The sequence below is a fragment of the Lytechinus pictus genome, chromosome 5 (assembly GCF_037042905.1).
Source record: "Lytechinus pictus isolate F3 Inbred chromosome 5, Lp3.0, whole genome shotgun sequence".
Classification (NCBI taxonomy): Eukaryota; Metazoa; Echinodermata; class Echinoidea; order Temnopleuroida; family Toxopneustidae; genus Lytechinus; species Lytechinus pictus.
In genome coordinates, this window is record NC_087249.1 from 48552559 (window position 1) to 48575254 (window position 22696).

At 33.9% G+C, this 22696-nt stretch overlaps 1 protein-coding gene across 1 annotated transcript in view; it reads right to left on the reverse strand.

Annotated features, from left to right (window-relative positions):
• The window catches only part of LOC129261160 (arf-GAP with Rho-GAP domain, ANK repeat and PH domain-containing protein 2-like), a 109266-nt gene that overhangs the window by 58116 nt on the left and 28454 nt on the right, over positions 1-22696 (reverse strand). The window contains exons 6-13 of the mRNA XM_064099129.1: positions 19984-20056; positions 18583-18635; positions 16833-16862; positions 7754-7807; positions 7221-7255; positions 6427-6475; positions 6085-6197; positions 5019-5103 (exon numbers count right to left, since the gene is read on the reverse strand). Coding sequence (XP_063955199.1) covers positions 5019-5103; positions 6085-6197; positions 6427-6475; positions 7221-7255; positions 7754-7807; positions 16833-16862; positions 18583-18635; positions 19984-20056 — 492 coding nt within the window. The remainder of the gene's footprint in view (positions 1-5018; positions 5104-6084; positions 6198-6426; positions 6476-7220; positions 7256-7753; positions 7808-16832; positions 16863-18582; positions 18636-19983; positions 20057-22696) is intronic.

Sequence of the window (22696 nt, forward strand, 5' to 3'; positions counted from 1 at the left end):
TAAAAAAATTATATTAGCAATCATTTTAAAACATCATAGAACAAGCAAACAAAAAATTTGAGTAAATAACCAGAGTACAGATATACATATTTACAAAAGATACACTAAAAAGTAACAAAAAGGTGAAATGCAGAATGCAAACATTCTATTAGACCTAAAGTATAAGAATCTAAAATTCAAAAAGAAGAAAGAAAAGACGAAAATATAAAGAAAATAGGCAGAGCTCTATTTTTGCATAGATAATTGTGGGAAGAATACAATTTATAAAGTTAGACGAGATATAACAAGCAGGCATTCGTTTACTGATTTAAGTATTTCTTCAGTAAATCGGTCTTTAACTTGTTTCTAAAAACACTAAGGCTAACTGTTTTCTTCAATGAAGAAGGAAGGGAGTTCCATAATTTTGGCCCTGTATAAACGAATGTATTTAGCCGAAAACTAGTTTTGACCAATGGCAAGTGGAGAAAAGAAACTTGTCTTGTATAGTAAGAATGGATTTGGTCATTTCTAACACATAATGAATCAAGGGCAAGTGGAAGTTCTCTTTTATTTAATTGATACATAATGCAACCAAGGTTGAGATCAAATATGTCATGTAAATTAAGGAACTTGTTTTCATAAAACAAAATATTTGTGTGAGATCGTGAACTTACTCCACATACTAGTCTAATTACCCTTTTCTGGACTTTAAATAACCCATCTAAATGAACTTTAGCAGCGTTACCCCAGGCAAGGATGCAATAATTCAAGTAAGGCAGAATTAGAGTTGAGTACAACATGCATAAAATATTTTTTGGGAATATACTCTTCAATGAATTAATGACTCCTGAATTTCTGGAAAGAAGTTTACATAAATAAGATATGTGAACTTTCCAATTCAGCTTACTATCAATGTGTACCCCAAGGAATTTTGTACTCAAGACTTCAGTAATCTGAACATCACTGATTGTAATATTATCTGGCAATGTTGCTAGGGTGTTGCTGAATAACATGTAGTTTGTTTTAACAAGATTTAAGGAAAGCCTGTTAGCAATGATCCATTCGTTAACAGAAATCAATTCTGAATTGATAGTTTGCAATAAATTGCAGGGGTTCTTTTCAGAAAAAAATATGCTTGAGTCATCTGCAAACAGGATAAATGAAAGGATTTTTGAAGACTGAGGGAAATCATTAATATATATGAGAAATAAGATAGGTCCAAGGAGTGAACCTTGTGGCACTCCACATGTAATTGACTGCATAGAAGACTTAACACCATTTAAAAATACAAACTGTTTTCTATCAGAGAGGTAGCTCTTGAACCACTCTAAAACCTTACCCCGGAATCCATAGAAAGATAGTTTATACAAAAGGATGTCATGGTCAATTGTGTCGAAGGCTTTGGAGTAGTCTAGGAATATACCGACAGTATGTAGCCCATTATCTTTTGCGAAAGAAATTTTGTCAATAAAATGTAACAGAGCATGAGAGGTGGTATGTTTTTCACGAAAACCAAATTGTTCAGGAGCGAGAATATTATTAATTTTCAAAAATTTCATAACACGAACAGAAATTATCTTTTCAAGAATTTTTGAAAAACATGTAAGAAGAGAGATGGGCCGGTAATTTCCAATTTCCTGAGGGTTTCCCTTTTTGTAAATCGGCACAACTTTGGCTATCTTCATACTCAAAGGAACGATTCCATATACAATAGATAAATTGAATATATGAGTAATAGGAGAAACAATAACATCAATAACTTCTTTAATAAGCTTATTAGATAGGCCATCATACCCAGCAGCCTTATTTGTTTTCAAATTATGAACAATGTCAATCACTTCCTTTTCAACGACAGGAGTAAAGAAACATGAACAGGGAAGTCGATTACCAAGGTAATCATGGAAGAGTTTTTGACTTGCGGGAAGACTAGATGACAATTTATTTCCTATTGATGAGAAGAATTGATTACAAGCGTTACTCATTTGTACATGATCTTCAGTCAAAACCCCATCTACTAAAAGTTTAGAGGGACCCTGACTCTTTTGTTTTGAATTTAGCGTTTGTCTTATAATTTTCCAGGTTCCCTTCATATCTTTGAAGACTGACTTAAACTTTTCATCATAATATGATTTTTTAGCGTCTCGTAGTAAAGATGTTAAAATATTCCTATAGCAAGAGTATTTCTGCTTCGCTCCTAATGTTCTCCTTAGTTTAAACTTACAAAATAGTTTATTTTTCTTGTTGATACATTTCAATAAAGATTTGGATACCCAAGGCATCTGAGGATATTTTCTTCTATCTTTTTGTTTCTTGCTTAGGAGAGGGAAATTCTTTTCATATAGAGTTGTCAACAATTCAAGAAATTTGTTGTAAGCTATTTCAACGTCAGACTCATTTAAGACAACACTCCAATCGGTTGCATTTAAATCACACTTGAATCTTTGCATATTTTCAAAGCCAAAATTACGAGAAAAAATATTTTCATTCATATTCCTTGAGTTTTTTATACTTAATGGAAAAGAAGCAATTACTGGAAAGTGATCTGAAATATCAGAAATTAAGATCGATGATTTTATTGATGGTTGACCAACAGAGAAAATGTTGTCTATTAATGTTGAAGTATTTTCGGTTACACGCGTATGTCTATTGATAAGCGGGACAAGATTTAAAGACGCAAGAGCATCTAAAAAACCATTCACTGATGCATTGGAACCATACTGCATAAGGTTTACATTGAAATCACCTAACAAGCAAACCCTCTTGCCATTAAGTACAGGATTTGACAGCAGATCTTGTAGCTCATCTGTAAATTTCTCAACACTACTTTGGGGTGGTCTGTAGACAACACCGACAATGAAATTGCTTTGACCAGGGATAACCACTTCAACAAAAACTGTTTCAAGAGACTGATTCATTACATTCAGATCAGGTGTAACACGATATTCTAAGGTTGAGGAGATAAACAATGCTACTCCACCGCCAGTTTTGTTGTGCCTGCAGTTGACGACTGGGTTGTGGTAGCCAGGAAGAGAATAAAGGTTACTATTATCTGAGAGCCATGTTTCAGAGAGGCCTACAACTGAAAATTTGGTAACCAATTCTTGCAATAAAATGTTCAAGTGATCAAAGTTTTTATTAATACTACGAATATTCAGATGAAACAATGAAAATGAATTGTCATTAACAAAGCCATTTTTAAATTTGTCAATAGTTAAGTACTCTGACGAAGGCAATATAGTTTCAAAATTATCATCAACAGTGTAGACGAAAGAGTCCATGGTAGAATTAAGGAAATCAGCAATATCATTCTCTCCCTGGCCATCAATATCACTTGGGACTTGAGTCATCGAGATACAAGAACAGATGATAGAGCAAAAATAGTGCTACATAGTAAAAAGGAAACCAGAAAACAAATGGTGAAAAAGAAATTTTCATTACAAAAAGAGAAAACATGAGAATTATGAGCACACAAGCGCGATCATAGGCGAATAAATTCATACTCATATTAGAATACAAACTATAAAAAACTAAAAAAACTAAATACTAAACTACTGCAGGATGAAAAAAAAAGAGTATAGACAAAAAGATACAAAAACTAAAAATAATAGTACAATGCACAATCCAGATACATGGAATTTTAACAGGGTATGGAAAAGAAAAGTGAACACGAGATTAACAAATAGAAAGCGGAGTAGCATAGTCACTTCAAATAGAGTCAAGATCGGTCTTAGAGTTAATGAGTTTCTTCATGTCTCTGTTTGGGTCATTGGTTGGGATCAGGGCTGTAATTCGGCCATCACGGGTCCAGGCATCCTTGACACGTGGATGATCTCTGGTGTCCTTCAGGAGCTTGGCGTTAGCTGCCGTAAGATCCTCCTGAATGGACCGCCTGGAATTGGCCAGCTTCCGACGCTGGGAGAGAACCTCAGATCTTTTTTTGTAGGTTACAAACCTCACAATTATGGGGTCAGGGATCACCTCACCCTGCCGGTTTCTCTTTGGTGCTCTTGACTTAAGCCGATGACATCTGTCAATGTCATGGCCGTTGATGTCAATTTGTAGTGTTTCTTTTACCAACTTAATAACCGAATCTTCAGCAGTCTCTCCTGTGTGCTCTGGAACCCCAAAGACGCGCAGAGAATTCCGCCTGCTGTACTGTTCTTGGGTGTTAATGTCCCTTTTCAAGTTTGATACTTCATCATCCTTCCGGGCGAGTCGTTCTTTGAGCAACCGAATTTCCATCTTCTGGTCATCCCGGTGACTCTCCAAATCAAAAATTTTCGCCTCCTGTCGGTCAATGACCTCTTGTAGTCTGGCAAGCTTGGTGTCGATATGTGAAGCCACTAGCTCCACCAGCCTGCCATCTCCAAGAAGGTCCGCTAAAACCAGGGACACCAAAGAAGCGGTGGATCCCTCATTTTCCTTTTTCTCTTTATTTCCCCTAGGAGCCATGTTGAAGATGAGAATGAGTAGTAGGACTAAAGTAGATGACTAAGCCACAGATTTACGACACACAGATCTCACCAAAGCCCACACACAACAATGAGACACTGTATTCCTTAGCAATGGGGAATTCCTCACAAGGACAGACTATATACGGTGTAGATTACATGTAGCTAGTAGTAGCGAGCTATGGTGCATGCAGTATAAACATACAGCATGGGAGTGGGTTGGTGGGACTGAAGACCAGGGTAAGGCAAGTTATTCACAAAAAATCAATCCCACATAACTAATTCCTCAATGATATTTCCTCGTGATCCAAGGTCTGGGATGTGCTATAAGAGTCCTACATGCCAAGTAAAAGTCTATTCCAAGTAGGTATTAGTGAAAATTGACAAAAAAATCATGAATCCAAGAGAGCACATTTAGCACGTATAGCTGAAACTCATTACAACTTGTTATATTCAAAATAAACGAAACCCTCTAAAACAAACCGAAAAAATAATTTCTATCTTTCTGTCTTTTGCAAAAGCTTTGCAAAGGTTCATAATAATAGAAACTACACATTAGTCATTAGGCCTATGGTGGAGATTACTTACCAATTTATCAGAAAGTCCCTCGGATACAGCGTCCATCATGGCATTGACCCATTCCTTTGCTTCCTCCGGAGATTCTGCAGTGAGACTGGATTGAGAAGAAAAAAAATAGAAAGTTACATATGAGACTACACTGCTTCTGGAATACTCTAATGATTGTCAGTGGTATAAAGTGATTATACATGGAGTGGTGAGGAGTGAACCGCAGTGGGGTTCTGTTTCCCGTAGTAACTGGTGTACGTGTATATACAGTAGATGTACATGTATGGTGATAGTGGTAATAATGGTGGTAGGATGGTAGTTGAGGTGGTGAAGATGATGATGAAGAGGCGATGATGAAGGCAAGATGAACGATGATGATGGTGATAATGATGATGTTCATGGCAAGATGATGATGACGATGAAGATGATGCTGACGATGACGACGATCACGACGACAATGGCGGCAACGACGAAGACAATGATGATGATGACAATGATGGTGATAATGATGGTGATGATGATGATGATGATGGCATGATGAGGATGATGATGATGATAATGATAAAGATAAAAAATGTGAAAATGATGATGGTGAGAATAATGATGATGGAAAGAATGATCATGGCGAGGATGATAATGAAGAGGAGGAGGATGATAGCTATGAGGACGATGAGCATGATTATATGGTGACATTAGTGATAACAAAGTTGATCATGATGATTACATGGATACAAATGATTGTTATGATGATAGCTCAAGGACGATGATTATAATTACATAATGACAATCGTGATGATAAAGATGATCATGATGATTACATTGACGCCAAAGATGACGATGATGATAATGATAATAATGATGATGATGATAATGAAAATTATGTTGCTGATGATGATGGTGATGATGATGAAGAAGAAATCGACAATGACAGAAATTATAAGGATCACAGTCACTATCACGGCGATGATGATAGTAAAAGTAGGTAGAAGGTGACGACATTGAACTTGGTAACAAGCATGTTTTAGCGACAGTAATGGCTTTAAAGTGGATGAAAACAAATAGAATAAATTCACTTGAATGTACTCACTTGTGAGTTGTACTAGGTGTGGTTAATACTATCTTATCCGGCTTTTGTGGGTTAACTCTTGCATTGGCCAGCATCATCTGTATATCAGAAACGGGTACAGCAGCCTCAAAATCCTGCAAAAAGACAAATGAACTGGATATCAAATACATGACTCCTAACATGAATGGAATATTCACTTTGAATATGAATTCTCACATCCAGTGCTTGCTATGAAACTTGTTCAAATAAACAATACATTTGGAATTAAGAATATATGTTCATATGGAATGAACAATTCATGTGGAATAAAAAATACATAATAGAATGAATACCTTTATGAAAATTGTGCAAATCTACACTTACCCTTTCTGATGCGTAATAACACAGCATTTCTCCTTTAATTGCGACGTATCTGAAATGTACAAATTTGGGGAAAATATGACATGGTGTATGAAAGTAATTGAATCTCAAAGTTTTCCTTTTAGCTTAATATTTGTGTTATCCAAACTTTGCCTGCACATTGCTGTCAGTATATACATATAAAAACAAGTGTGTGACTCTTTTACACTTTGGTAGCATTTCACGAAACAAATTGAAAATGATGTGAAAGTCATTGGAGACTGTCCTTCACAGTACGTGCCTCATTGGTGACTGGCTTGTATACTCCCCAAGGAGTGGACAATGTGCATAAATTGTGTGCGGGAATGACCAATTCAATCCAATGACCAGGGTAATAATAAATCTGTAAGCGCTTTATACTTTTAGATATGTACGATGTATTTCTTATTAAAGCACATATTAATCAGATTATTATTATCATTATTAAAGAAAAAATAAGACAAGACAAATAAGGCATATTGTAGGAAAAGAAAAGGGTAATACCAATTTCTACAAGTGTGAGGTAAAACTCATCAAACACAAATCGGTACTAAACCAGGGAAGCATTTCATCAACATTTTCATCCTAAATGTTATCAGATCTGACAACTTTCCTAGATTTTGATTGGCTGAGAAGCACTATTATTGTTGTAACTGTCGGAAAAAAGGCACTTGTCAGATAAAACATGTGACAAGTCCTGTCATGTAGAGCTCCCCTGATTTTAAACCTGGAATATACAACTTGCAGTGTATTCCTCTTCTTTTATTATTTGAACTTACCTTTTATGATTGCACCCTTCCATTTTCAGATATCCCTATCAGGTTAAAGAAAAAAAAATCATTGAATTATTAATACATATCACATCACACAGAGAGAAAATATAAAAAGAAAATAATCAGAATTCCAATCTGAAATGAAAGCAGGCTTTGTCAATTAAATTTGAGAACAAAGGATATAGACAACAATTGAATCTTTATGAATATCAATATGCAATCCAATATCGAATACTTTACCAATCACAATTGAGAACAAATCATTTGTCTTTATTCAAATTATGTAGATCTAACGTGCATGCTTGATCCATAGCAGTACATGTACAGTACTTCCACCTTCTCCTCTGCTAAAATGCAACTGCATTATTTTAAATGTTGCCATCACAATCAAAATCAAACAAGCAATACATAAATTATGCAACTCATCTTTTTTTTTTATATATAGTCTTCCTTTCATATGGTGCATATTTAAAAAAATGAAATCAAAACTTTGGTCACACTTTATTAAGCTACAAAGTGTATGATATAAACAAACTTACTTGTTTATCAGGACAGCTCATATCACCACCCTTCGGGAAACCACCAGGAGGGGGCTAAAACAGAGAAGAAAAAGGTAAGAAAACATTAATTTTCTGGGAGAAGTTTCTTCATAAAGCTGTTTGTAAGATATGCAAGACTTTACGAGTGATTGGTTGAACGTGTTCCTGATATATAAACTGACCCGGGTCCAGTTTCATAAAAACTTATCACAATAACATGCACACTGTCATATAACAAATTTACAATCAGCCAATCAAATTGAAGGATTTCAGTAGCTTTTAACGGTTATGATTGATTTGTTTTTATATCAAGTTTCATGAAACAGGCTTGTAAACATGCTCTTGGAATATCAGGAGAGCGTTTCATCAACATTATTCGTCTGACAGGTTGTCAGGGGCACCGTTGCATAAAAGTTACTATAAATTATGGTAACTACCATGGTAATGCTGATCAACAGCCAATCAAGATCAAGGATTCCGTGCAAGTTACCATTGTATGGCAAGGCAAAGTTACCATAATGGTAAATTTTATGCAACGGGGCCCTGATCTGACAACCTCCTTGATTTTGATTGGCTGAGCACAGTTACTATGGAAACTCTTGGATAAAACCATTAGATTCCTATCAACTAAAATTGAAACTTGATCTTTTTACATGTAGGTTGATATTCTTGTCACTAACAAGCATCTTTAAATGTAATTACTACTACAAATTACACTTGACTTGGAGCACATGCCATGCAGAAATGGATTAAAGAGACGAATATGGTCAGTAGATTTGTTTGGAGTTTGGAGATGAATCATCAGCAGCGACTTTTCTTCATTTTTCCCTCCTCTGGTAGACAGCAGATGCTTTCAGACCAACTAAAAACCCCAAAATATTAGATATTGCTCTGATCTACCCTTCAGAAAACACCAGGTATTTCTCCCAATGTGAAAGCAAGATACTGGTAATGTTCTCAAAAGAAAATATCTGCTAAATACTAGGTATTTGTCAACATTAAGAGAAATTGTGCAGAAATTTTTTCAAGGTCATGGGTATTTTGACAGCGTGAAAGCAAATTACAAGAACCTGATTCCATTCCTACATGTATCAATCACTGTAATATGAATTAGCGAGTATTAGGTGGCTGAGTTAGCAATTTTGAATCATACAGTGTAAATCCATACATGACCATACTATTATGCTCATAAATTCAAGAACTTAGCCCTGAGAATCTCTGGTTTGGGTGGGTAAAAATATGGGAAATGATCCTCCAGTATTTCAAGCCCTAAACAAGTTTTCATCAATTTTGGAGTATTTTTGTAATCAAGTCGGTCTGAATACACCTTGTAACCCCCCCCCCCCCCCTCTCCCTCATCTCTCTCTCTGAATGGTAGATGTTGGAAGGAGTATCTGCAATCTGCATTAATCCTCACCAAGCCTGTTCTACCAATCCAATTACATGAGAAATAACTATCAATTTGCATCCCTGATATGGAATGAATTCTCCAGATATATGTGAATCCAATATTAGGCGATGGATTTACTGTCAGTATTAGAGCAGCAGCCCCCCCCCCCCCCCTCAAAAAAAGAAGTTTTTAATAAATAAAGCCTGTCCAATTAAAGCTTTAATTTGTATTACTATATTGGAAAATAATCTACACATTCCCAACTTGCAAAAGTATAGAGACTATAAAATCTCTTTTCCATCCACTAAAATATTGAATTCTAAATTTTGAGCCCTCTTACAATATTTTTTTTTCTAACGCCTTATTATGATTGGCTTTCTGCTGAATGAAAGTGAATTTATTCCTCCTTATAGGCCAAGTAAGCCCCAAACAAGTTGATTTGAATGATCAGAGGGAAAAGGAACAAGTATATTGTAGATAATTTCATTAAAATTGGATTTTAAAAAAGAAGAAACTTATAAATGGCATTTTAGAATTTCAGATATTCTCAGTGATACACATATCCTGGCATTATCTCCTACAAATATTTGATTTTTTTTTTCTCAGATAATGAAAAACATGGTTTGATTACTCATGGTTAATATAAAATCATCATTATCATAATTTCAAGTGATTAGTGAAGAGTTCTTAATATAATCAAATCTATAAAAATCAGACTATTCCATATTTCAAATAACAAAATAAAAAGAGACATGGGGGGTGTATGACTTAAAGGTCAAGTCCACCCCAAAAAATTGTTGATTTAAATAAATAGAGAAAGGTCAACTAGCAGAACGCTGAAAATTTCACCAAAATAGGATGTAAAATAAGAAAGATATGACATTTCAAAGTTTCGCTTATTTTTCACAAGACAGTGATATGCACAATTCAGTGACATGCAAATGAGAGTCGATGATGTCCATCACTCATTATTTCTTTTGTTTTTTATTGTTTGAATTATACAATATTTCAATTTTTATATAATTGACAATAAGGACCAACATGACTGAACCATATAGTATTAAACAATGCTAATTCCACATGTTCAGGGGGGAAGTAATCATCATTGTTTCACTTGACAATGAGGAGAAAATAAGAATATTTCATATTTTATATAATAAAATACAAAAGAAATTACAGTGAGTGGATGACATCATCAGTCTCCTCATTTGCATACCAACCAAGATGTGCATACAACTGTTTTGTAAAATTAAGCAAAAGTTTAAAATATCATAACTTTCTTATTTTACATCCAATTTTGGTGAAATTTTCAGTGTTATGCTTGTTGGATTTTTCTCTTTTTATTCAAATCAACTTTTTGTTGGGGTAGATATGTCCTTTAATCAGCTCCCTCAATTGCATACCAACCAGAATATGCATATTAGAAATAATCAAAATTTTAAGTATCATAACTTCCTTATTTTTGATTTAGATGTAAGTTAACTTTCAATGTTAGGCTTATTTGATGTTTTTCTTTTTATTCTACTCAGTTTTGAAGGGAGATAGAGAGAATTTTCAATAAATACCTTAACAAGTATGAAGTAAAGATTATAATTTATCATCTTTAATTCTTAGAAAGTCAAAAAGGGGCCTAAGCTTTCGATCCTAGCAGAATCTTCGTCGGAGGCAAAATGACAAACATATAAAGTGGAACAAAAAGGCCCCTTTTTGACTTTCTAATTTACTCCATTGGCTCTCTTTTATTAGATAAGCAGTTTTCAGCAGCTTCTTTTTGCCATCTTTAATTCTTACCAACATAATAACAAAATGTCTGATAGACTAATTGTACAATCTTTAAAAGTAAAAATAATATATTTCTTGATATGCACATAATCTCATGCTCCATCGCATAAAGGGAAATAACTTAAGTTCAGGGGTCATGACCTTTCTGGAAGTGTAATTCCTTTCACATCATTAAGCTAAAATTATACACAAAATAACACTGTAGATTATTAATGAATGCAAGAGGAAGTAGAGATCATATAATCAAATATAAATCATAATAATAGGAAGATGTGAATGTAAAATGGTGTTGTTAAAAAAAGAGGAAAATTAAGGGAATTATCTGAACTCGTTTATTTGAAAGCACCATCTGACGAACTTGAATCTGGTTTTATAATTGTACATTCCAAATATAGATGAGTTGAAGAAAGTACCAATTATGTGAACATTTTGTTCATTTTAAGTTTTTACAGTAGTTAAAACCATGTCTACTTGTCTAGATTCATTTGGTAATGACAAATTGCATGGATAAATTACAGCCACTTGCAAAATAAAAATTGAGGATGAAAAATTACCATTAATGCATGTATTCTTCCACTATAGGAATTTTAATAATTTAATATTGAGAAAGGCCCATAGCCCTTTGATTTCCAGCAACCAGATTCCACAATATTAATGGTTACTTTTTTCAAAATAAACACAAAGGCCCATATTATAAAGTTAGGTTTAATTTAAACTGTGGTCGAAAGTTGTGGCTTAATTATGGATAGCCAATTGCAATACAAACCTCAACAGTACGAGTCCAATTTACCCGTTCAATTTACCAGCTCATTTCTCACTCAAATAATTCATAATTGTCTTTATAACTAAAGTCATTTTATTTACAGTTAAAACATGGGGAAAGGGTAGAGTATAAAAAAATATTTTAAGTAAACAAAATTTTGACATTTTTTGCTTCCCATAATTTTAGTATATAAGGCCGTGGCCAAATTAAACTGGACTTTAGAATATGGACCAGTCATTTGTAAATCATTTCAACAACTTGAGGGCTATCTAACCGAAATAAAATAAAACAGAAACAAATATATCATGGATTTCTGCGACATAAAACAAAATTTAAACATTTTTGGTTTCCCATATTTGGCACAGAGTGAGATCATAGCCTTAAACTGGACTTTAGAACTTGTGTTATATACATGTAGTATCCTGGATGTGAGTTTCTTTTCCTCATTTCCATATTTAGACAAGTGCATATTTCATGGCCAATATCTCCATGCTCTAGTTGTTTAATGGAGCTATATGCCGAGTTCAAAGTCCACAGACTCTATTGTGGGAATGGACCTGAAAAAAATTGTGACGCACATGATTTTCAATATAAAATACTAATTTTAGAAAGGGATGCACATCATTAAAAAAGTGTTTAACCAAAAATGCAATTCACTTGGAAAGGAATAAATATCAGACCTGCTGTCCCTTTTGATGACCACAAATATTTTATTTTTCAAAAATTTCTGAAATTTTGTTAAACCCAAATCACATTACACATAATATCATATGGCAACAGACGTATTTCAGAATGGCTTTCCTGATTCCCATTTTTTTTATTATCTGTGTTGACAATGATAAAGAGCCGCAGCTCAAGGAGAATTTCCATCCAAATAATCCGCTTTTATATAGCGCTTAAAAGGATGCTCCAGGCTGAAAATATGTATATCTGAATGAATAGAGTAAAATTCATAGAGCAAAATGCCAAATATTTCATCAAAATTGGATAACAAATAATAAAGTTAATTGAATTTTAAACTTAAGCAATATTTTGTGAAAAGAGTTGTATGCACGTCATCATGAATATTCATTAGGTGCGCTGATGATGTCACATCCCCACTTTCTTTTTTTCTTATGTTATTAGTAATTGTTTCATTATTTCATACATGTGTGAATAATTCTGTATGTCTCCCTTATAGTGAAATAAGTTGCAGCAATAATATATAAAGCAATAAATCAGTTGTCAATCCATTTTTTTTAGTTCTTGGAGGAAAAAATTTGAATAAACCTAATTTCATATAATGAAAAACAAAAGAACACGTGGTGGAGATATGACATCATCAATTTGCTCATTGAATATTCATGAAGACATGCCTAGAACCATTTCGCCGAAAAAATGCAAAATTTAAAAATGTCATAACTTTGTTATTCCTTGTCCGATTTTGATCAAATTTTCTGTGTTTTTTTTGTCCGATTTTTCTTTATCTGTTCAAATCATATTTACTTCAGCCTGGAGTACCCCTTATAATACATCAGAACAACATCTCTAAGCACTTTACAGATATGTTTTTACCCTGGTCATAGGATTCTGACATGCCCGCACACATTGCATACACTTTCTCCACTCCCTGCGGATCATTCCAACAAGAGTTTCAAGACTTGATTGCTAAGCATACTACATGTAGGCTTTCGCATCCTACCGGGTACCCATTTAACACCTGGGTGGAGAGTGGCAAAGTGTGGATTGACGTCTTGCTAAAGGACGCTAGGCCATGGTGTGATTCGAACACACGACCCTCTGATTACAAGGCGAGAGTCAGAACTGCTACACCATGATGCTTCCACTTCAAAGATGAAGTTTGGACTTTATCTAAATGAGGAGCACAACTATATTTTCTATTTCTTTTAAAGGACAAGTCCACCCCAACAAAAAGTTGATTTGAATAAAAAGAGACAAATCCAACAAGCATAACACTGAAAATTTCATCAAAATCGGATTGAAAATAAGAAAGTTATGACATTTTAAAGTTTCGCTTAATTTTACAAAACAGTTATATGCACATCCTGTTCGGTATGCAAATGAGAAGACTGGTGACGTCATCCACTCACTATTTCTTTTGTAGCTTCTTACATGAAATATGAAATATTCTAATTTTCTTCTCTTTGCCAAGTGAAACAACGATTCATTCCTTCCTGAACATGTGGAATTAGCATTGTTTACTACCACATGGTTCAGTCAAGTTGGTCCCTATTGTCAAATCTGTAAAAGGTTGTATAATTCAAACAATAAAAAACAAAAGAAATAGTGAGTGAGGGACATCATCGACTGTCTCATTTGCATGTCACTGAGTTGTGCATATGACTGTTTTGTGAAAAATAAGCAAAACATTAAAATGTCATAACTTCCATATTTTACAAATTACATCCAATTTTGATGAAATTTTCAGCGTTGTGCTAGTTTGATTTTTCTCAATTTATTCAAATCAACAATTTTCTGGGGTGCCCTTGTCCTTTAACATTTATTTAAAGAAAAATATCTCATCGTGCGTGTACATGTAATAATTGTATTACTATGATTATATCTCCCTTCCATGAAACTGGAAGCCTTTTTTATTACAGATTTCCGAGAAAATTGTAGTATTTTTTTGTACATGCAGTATTTTCCTCTAAAGGCGAGACTCCGGACAATGAAACTGGTATTTTTGTCTAAGCTTTCTGATGAGAAAATTTCAGCTCTTAAATAGTAATGATCGACTTTAAGCTCCTTTTCAAGGTCTTTAGATTCCATCATGATCTGACTTTAGTAGACCAACAATATTGGCCCAAGACCATAAAATATGATATTAATAAACATACTGAATACATACATAAGGAAAATGCAAGGCAATAGAGGGTGTCTACAACCACATTTAACAAGAGAAAGAAATAAAAATCAACAAATACAAATAAATCATACAACATTCCCATAACAAAATGTTCCAATCACTGCTTTTTAGTATCCCATGCATGCAAAATATACAGTATACATGTGCGTTTCATGAAGCTGTTCAGAAGTTACGAGTGACTTCACGAACGACTGATCCTTTCTTATGAACTAAATCAAAACTCCATGGATACCTGGGGCCCGTTTCATAAAGCTGTTCGTAAGTTACGAATGACTTAACGCACGACTGGTGACCATTTCTTGTTCTAAATGATATCCCTATGTAACTGATTTAGCGCCTAAGAACAGGTTCCAGTCGTGCGTAAAGTCATTCGTAACTTTACGAACAGCTTTATGAAACACCACCCTGGTGTAGATCTTTTAGCACAAGAAAGAGTCACCAGTTGTTCGTAAATTTGCTCATAACTTTACAGACATCAATGAAACTTCAACAGGTCTAAAGGAGAAGGGATGGTTCAATAGGATTTAGAAAAATGCTATCCTCTATAAGACCAAAGAATACAAGTCCAAGGAGTGCTTTATGACATCCCATGGCACAATGAAATAACTACCAAAACAATCAAAAGTGCAGTATAAAAGGGTAATTGGCTTGCAAAACATTGCTGATTTCCCATTCAAGAAGTGACTTAATGGCCCGAATTCACAAAGGTGGTTTTAAAAACCCACGGTTGAATCCATGGTTTATGCAGATTTCCTGTATAAATTACGCCTAATTTAGCACGTACGTACATAAAAATGTCCAATGCTGATGCTCGCTTTTGTCACAGTGCGCCAAATTGACGCCTGTTACCATGGTTAGATACGCTATTTCATTCATGAGTCCACTGTTTTGAATTAATGAGTCCACTCTTCAAACAGTGGACTCATGAATAAAATAGCATATCTAACCATGGTAACAGGCGTCAATTAGGCGAACTGTGACATAAGCCCGCATCAGCATTGGACATTTTTTATATACGCGCCCAATACGCGCTAAATTAAGCGTAATTTGTACAGGAAATCTGCATAAACCATGGATTCAACCGTGGGTTTTCAAAACCACCTTTGTGAATTTGGGCCAAAATGTTTATTTTTGTTATTATATTGTATTTCCATCACTTGGAGTGTATTGGGTATTCATAAAAGATCTTTTTTTTTTATTTAGTCACAAAAAAAAATGATATGTTGCCAGAAAATATCTTGTGTAAAGTCCATTGTATAACACCTTCTTTTTACTCCTGACGAAGAGCAAAGCTTATGTGCTAAAAAACGTCAAGAATAACAGTTCTTTTCAGAGCTGTACTATCAGAAAGATAAACCAACAGCCTTTTTGAGGACTAACCTACATGGTGTTACGGTAACCACAAAACTCTCCATTCTTTTTATTGTTTTTAAATCTTTTCATTCAAAAAATAACTGAATTACGTACTTCTCAGAGAATACAAACAATCTCAAAAACTAAAAGGATTACACTTACAAGCACAATGTAAACTCAAAACCAGGCAGAACTACAAGTACATGTACCAAAACAAAAACAAAACCCCGTACAAAATAAAAGTCGGTCTATTACACGTGCAACAGTTACTTGACATTAATCATCCCGGCTCCGCTTGCCGAAAAAATTTGCAATCAAACGCAACTCTCAACATCAAATGCAAGTCCTGAGTGCTGGCTTCTGATTGGCTCCAAATCAGGTTGTGATTGATTTTGGGGAGTTGTGTTCGATTGCAACCTTTTCTGCAATAGGCCCAAGTTCAACTTTCCTCAAAAGATAACTTTGAGATACGGAAGCAAAATAAGTTTCTATCATTTTTGCTAATGCTGCGTGCTGACAATATTATGATAATCATTTTGAGCAAAAAAATCAGAGAATTCTACAAAAAAATATATAAATTTAAAGAAATTTAAAATAAATAATCACTTTTGACAAAAAGTACCTTGTTAAGGTTTTACTGCATTGAACATTATCTTTATATCAATTTTTATCTTTTGTGATTTGATTTGGTTTATTACTTTGCTCTTCCTAAGCCACACAAATAATTACAATAATGTTTCTCCTCTTTTCTTGTCCTGTCAGTCAAAACATAATGTAACTGGTGAAGCACTGAATACTTCTCATGATCTTGTCTGTTTTTTTCTTTTGCAAAACAAAACTGCAAATAAAATTATCTTTTGAGGTAAGTACAAAATGTGCAAGCAATCTATGTTGTGCTGTACACGTGCATTCCCCTAAAACTCACCACGCCACCATAGCTATTGTTGTTTGCAGACTTCAGGTTTTAGTGTAATGGGGAAAATTAAAGGAAGGGACGGATCAGTAGGGGGTATGACTATGGGTCCAAATGTTTGCCATGCATCGGATATATTTGAGATCGAAAGGATGTGGCAACATTACAACAGATATCTATGTACATGTACATGTAATATGAGCTTGAAATAATGTAATGAGATCAAATGTAAGAGGTTATTTTATGTATTTGTTGGAAATTAGTTTTCACTGCTGCTGATTTTTGTGCCATCTTTATTCAAATTAGTTCAAGATAATGTGGTTCAAGTAATTATTGAGGATTCAAATCAAATCTAGAATTGATAGGTCCATAACCACAACCCTTCTGTATATATTCAAGTTTATTAATTTATTTTAAATCCATGAAGTTTACATATATTTGCACAGAGTGCCACATACAGTACATTCCAGGGAAGAAATGTAAGAGGAAAAAAACGAGTATCAAGTAAATATTACAGTTACATGTATACAGATCTCAAAGAGATACTCCAGCTGAAAATATTTATATCTAAATAAATAGAGTAAAATTCACACAGTAAAATGCTGAAAATATCATCACAATCTGAAAACAAATAGTGAAGTTATTAAATTTTCAAATTTAGCAATATATCGTGAAAACATATGCTTGTTGTCATGAATATTCATTAGGTGTGCTGATGAGGTCACATCCCCACTTTCCATTTTCTTATGTTATTATATGAAATCATGATTGTTTCATTTTTTGTATATATATATATATATATGTGAATGAAATGTCTCCCTTTTTATAAAATAAGTTGCAGCAATGGACATCTAATGCACTAAATCAGCTGTCATTCCAATTTTTTTAGTTGTTGAGGAAAAAATTTAAATAAACCTAATTTGTTACAATAAATACAAAAAAAAAAACAAGTGGGAATAAGACATCATCAGTTTGCTCATTGAATATTCATGAAGACATGCCTAGATCTGTTTCAATGGAATAATGCTAATCTTTAAAATTCCATATCTTTGTTTTTCTTTGTAAGATTTTGATCCATTGTCAGTGTTTTGATGGTCTGATTTTTCTCTATCTGTTCAAATCATATTCTTTTCAGCCTGGAGCATCCCTTTAAGCCCATGCACATGAACAATAGAGGACATGCATCTTTCTACAATCTCAAATCTCTTAAAAGGAATCCTCTCAGCAATGGACCTGTTCTAGGAAAAGTCACTCAAATATTGGATATTTTTGTTGCCTTTTTTTAGTGTTTCACATTTGTGCTCTAATAAAGAAATGTATCCTTTAGAATAGTGACACTGCCCTAGAAATCAAAACATAAGGGCTGGTTTATTTTGCTTGCTTGCTTACATACATGTACCTAGATGTAGTTTTTTTTTTTCAAAGGGTGGTATTCTGACAATTAAACCTAGGTTTTACCCTAGACTAAACTAGGATTTTAGACCACACTTGTATGGAATGCTGAGTTTGATAATTCCTCTTGCCAATGATATCATAAGATGATAATATACCAAGCAATTCATCAAATGTTGGTAGTTTCCTGTTCTTTTCATTTCATGACACAATTTAATACTTTGGACAACTTTTTGACACAGGATTAGAATAATTTTCAGTTGTTCAATGAGCGGACAAATGGCACTCCATAAAGGGGTGGTCTACACTAACCAAAGTAAACTGAACCATGGCTATCAGAGAATACTAGCCGATTGGTTTACACTCTTACCTGGAAGGCAATGATTGCTTGCATCAAAATGTTGGCCCATATTGTACCCTCATCTGAATACAGCATGAGAGAGAGAAAAAAATGCAAAATAAGCTTCAAAACAACAATTGATAGGAGATTCAGGATATGTGATTGATGTAAATTCAAAGTCTACATTTTGTCTTTACACATGTGCATATTATACTACCTGCTATGATGTTATCATTTACAGTACTTCAAATTTCTTCTTATTATTATTATTACATTTTATTATTCATACATACATGTACAAACACTTGTGTGGTCATTTTATTGGATTCTGTTCGAACACATTTTGAGATCACTACCACAACTGGCATTTATCTTTAATGTCAGGATGAATTTCCATTTCATTGAAATTCCTTTCTTTTCTCTCTACCCTCATAGAAGTGATGGATAAAATGTGTGGGGGTGTCAGGACATCATAAAACAAGGAAATAAAAGGCTGGTTTTGGATTTCTAATTAGGAATTTCCTTTTCAAGAGACAAAAAAGGAAAAAAGAACACTTTCCTGAATATTCACAGCTACATGTACATGTATAACATCTGCATTCTGAACCATGAAAACAATTTGTTTCCTCAGAAATGTGGAAAACTCTGTAACAGAGTTAGTGCATCACTTTCTATTTTAAGAAATTTCAATGCATTATTTACAAATATGAGATTTTGAGTACATGTATGTTATTTAGTAAAATTCAGAATGAAATTCCATTATTTTCTCTTAATACACATATACCTTACCAGAAAAGTACTTCTGGTGAAAGTATTCAAGACAAATACAATTTCAGTTAAAAAAGTAATAAATACATCTATTTTACTTATGAAAAAAAAAAATCAAAATTTGTATTTTGAATTTTCTTTGTCTGTATCTATGTACAGTAGGCCTATTAATCTTGTAATATTTTACTTTCTACTTGTCATTTGTCAATGATCATTTCACCTCAAATCTGCAATTCAGGATTAATTTCAATTGGTTTCTCTCAAAATCTATAATCAGGAACTACTTACAAAAAGTAGATACATCAAATTTGAAAGTACTTATGGCAGATAGACAACAGTAATTTAGTGCAACAGTATACCAATACCTCATTTACAAAAGGCATTTCATTCACAATTATAATTTAAGAGAAATTGCATTTGTTTCCCATATCTGTGCAAGTGTCTTTTAATAAAAAAAAAATATTAGAAGGGCATTTCTAATCATGGATTCTCACAAATATTGGGGTTATAAACTTATGATTCAATGCAGAGATGTCCCTACCTGAGTGACCAACAGGCGAGCCCAATTTTCATTAAAAGTGGATATGTTACCTATTGACACTGAGCACTTCAAATGTAAGTATTTTCAAATATATATTTATCATTTTGTCAAGTATAACTTACCACCATTGTCAGTAGCCAAGTAGTACGTCTTAGCATTGGTGTCTAATTCAATACGGCTCTTCTTGTCAACAATCTATGGATAAGAAAGACGGTGAAAGAAAATGATTTTTATTAGAAGAATGCTGAATTAATTGCATGGTTATCAAATCAGCTTTGATTTCTCAAAGTTGAACTGTGTGTATTCTTTCATAGCTACATTTGGCCTGTTAACCTGATGGAAAATTTGACATACATTTTTAATAGACACTCCACTCCACATATATGCAAGCTCAGTCTCCATCAAACAGGTTTATGATCATGTAGGAAAACAATTCTACACTCTTCTGTGCTCTCAACATCAAATTCTGTACTCTTTCATACGATAAAGCAATTTATAATATAAATATTGATAATCTTTAATGGAAAAACAATTTACAAAACTTGTTTCACACACTGTAAAATAGAGATAAAACTTGGCTCACAAAATGTTTGATGGGTGGAATTTTCACTAATGTAAAGTATAATTTGAATTAATTTCATTGAATTTTCCGTAATTTTCATTTTTTTCGAAAACAAACATTTTGGCCTGAAAAAATACCCCTGGAAATTATGGGAATTCTGCTTGTCAGTTTTTTTCATTTAAATTCTTTTTCATCATCCATCACTCTATATACATGCAATTATATATGAAAATATGCAATCATATTTCCAACTACTGTATGCAGTTTCAAAGTGCCACTGCAGATACTAGTACTTAATCATAAACATATGATACGAAGCACGAGTGCAGGGGGTAATTCAGTATCAGAGTGGTGATGAGGCCTCCATTGATATATTAATATCTGGAAATATCATCTTCATAATCAGATTTCATTGACTGAGAAGAAGTATAAGATTAAAAACAAGTCTCATGAGCAAGTGCGTACACATATGGAGATTGACGCTGGGGTGATAAAGTACATTTGCGATGTAAAACTTGGAAATATTATCTTCATAATCTTGATTTCATTGACTGAGAAGTATACAATTTGGAAGAGCCATGGTGTAGTGGTTCTGACTCTCGCCTTGTAAACAGAGGGTCGTGTGTTCGAATCCCACTGCGGTCTAGCGTCCTTTGGCAAGGCGTTAATCCACACTTTGCCACTCTCGACCCAGGTGCTAAATGGGTACCCGGAAGGATGCGAAAGATATTGTATTTTTGATTTTGCCAGCGCCATAATGAGGCTGCGATGAATGCAAGAAATGCTCCCCAGGGAGTGGAAACTGTGCACTTTTCATGCGGGATTGAAATGAATCCAATGACCGGGCTAATAATATGCTGTAACGCGCTTTGCGCCATTCTGGGAAAAGCGCTTTATAAAAATTGGCTATTAATTCTCATAGCAAGTGTGAACATGTGGATATCATTATCGTTCATTAATAGCCAAGTCATTGCTAAAGTGAAAAAGGACATTTGGGATAATACTTGGAAATATCCTCTTCATCTTCGCATAATCTGAAGAAGTATAGGATTAAAAATGTGGCTCATGAGAAAGTGTGAACTCATATGGGAATCATCATCGTTCATTAATAGTTAAGTCACTGCTGAAGTGATAAAGGACATTTGCCACTGCGCTACTGAGAAAACAGGTTATGATGTACATTGTAAAGGAGAAGGATGTGACCGTGAATCAGTAACTTCTAAATTTAAAGTACAAATTAAGTGGAAAAAACACAGACCCTGAACACAGGCTTGTTTGTCTGTGTCTGTCTGTCTGTATTTCTGTTTGTCTTCGATCCACTTTATTGTCTCTCTGTCTCTCTCTCCCTCTCTATCTATCTCTGACAGAAAGCAGTAATTATTATAGGCTGAAAAAATGAGAAATGAAAATCAAGCCGCATGACAAAATGTAAAACCACCGTCATTGTGTCGGAAGGAATAAAAATGAATCAATGGTATTGGGTTGTAAATATAACGCCTCTAATGATATTGTAAAAAAAAATTCAATATCCTTCAGACAACCTGTCTCACAATTTGAGGTTTTAAAAATCATTCAAATTAAGTCATAAAACAAGATAATATCCCCATGAATATCCTATAAATAACTAAACTCAAATGAGTCCAAGAGTAAAGGAACATAAAATAATATTAATTTTCACACGTCAGCTTGCATGTGCTGAAGAAAAGTGGTATCCCGACATACGTACAGTATGTTCATTATTTGACAATTATTTATGGGGGACAATATATCACCACAACATCATGATATGTCAGCTATCCATAATACATGAATCTCTCTGATTGAATATGCAATACCATGCAGCCATAAAAAACAAGAACTGCATTCTGAAATGATTTTTTTTTTGGCCAAAATCAATTGTGTAGTAATGAGTCCTGCTTTGAACATACATGTAAACTGCACATGATCTTGCATACCAAGACATGAAAATACACCCACCTAAATGTAAACATTCATGAAACAAGGAAGTGGGAAGTGTACATGGACAAAGTTACTCAAAGTTACCCAATGATGCCATTCAAATTGAATTTTGAAGTCTCAGATAAAAACCCTGGGGGGGGGGGGGGCACTTGCATTGACAAGTGGATACCATGTGCGACCAAAAAAAACACGTAAAAAGGATGTCTTTTTCAAGATAGGGCATGTTATGTACATAACGTAATAAGAGTGTCAAAAACAATAAAATAATGAAAAAGGGTATCTATTTCGCTAGGAAAGCTACGTGTTTAGGGTAA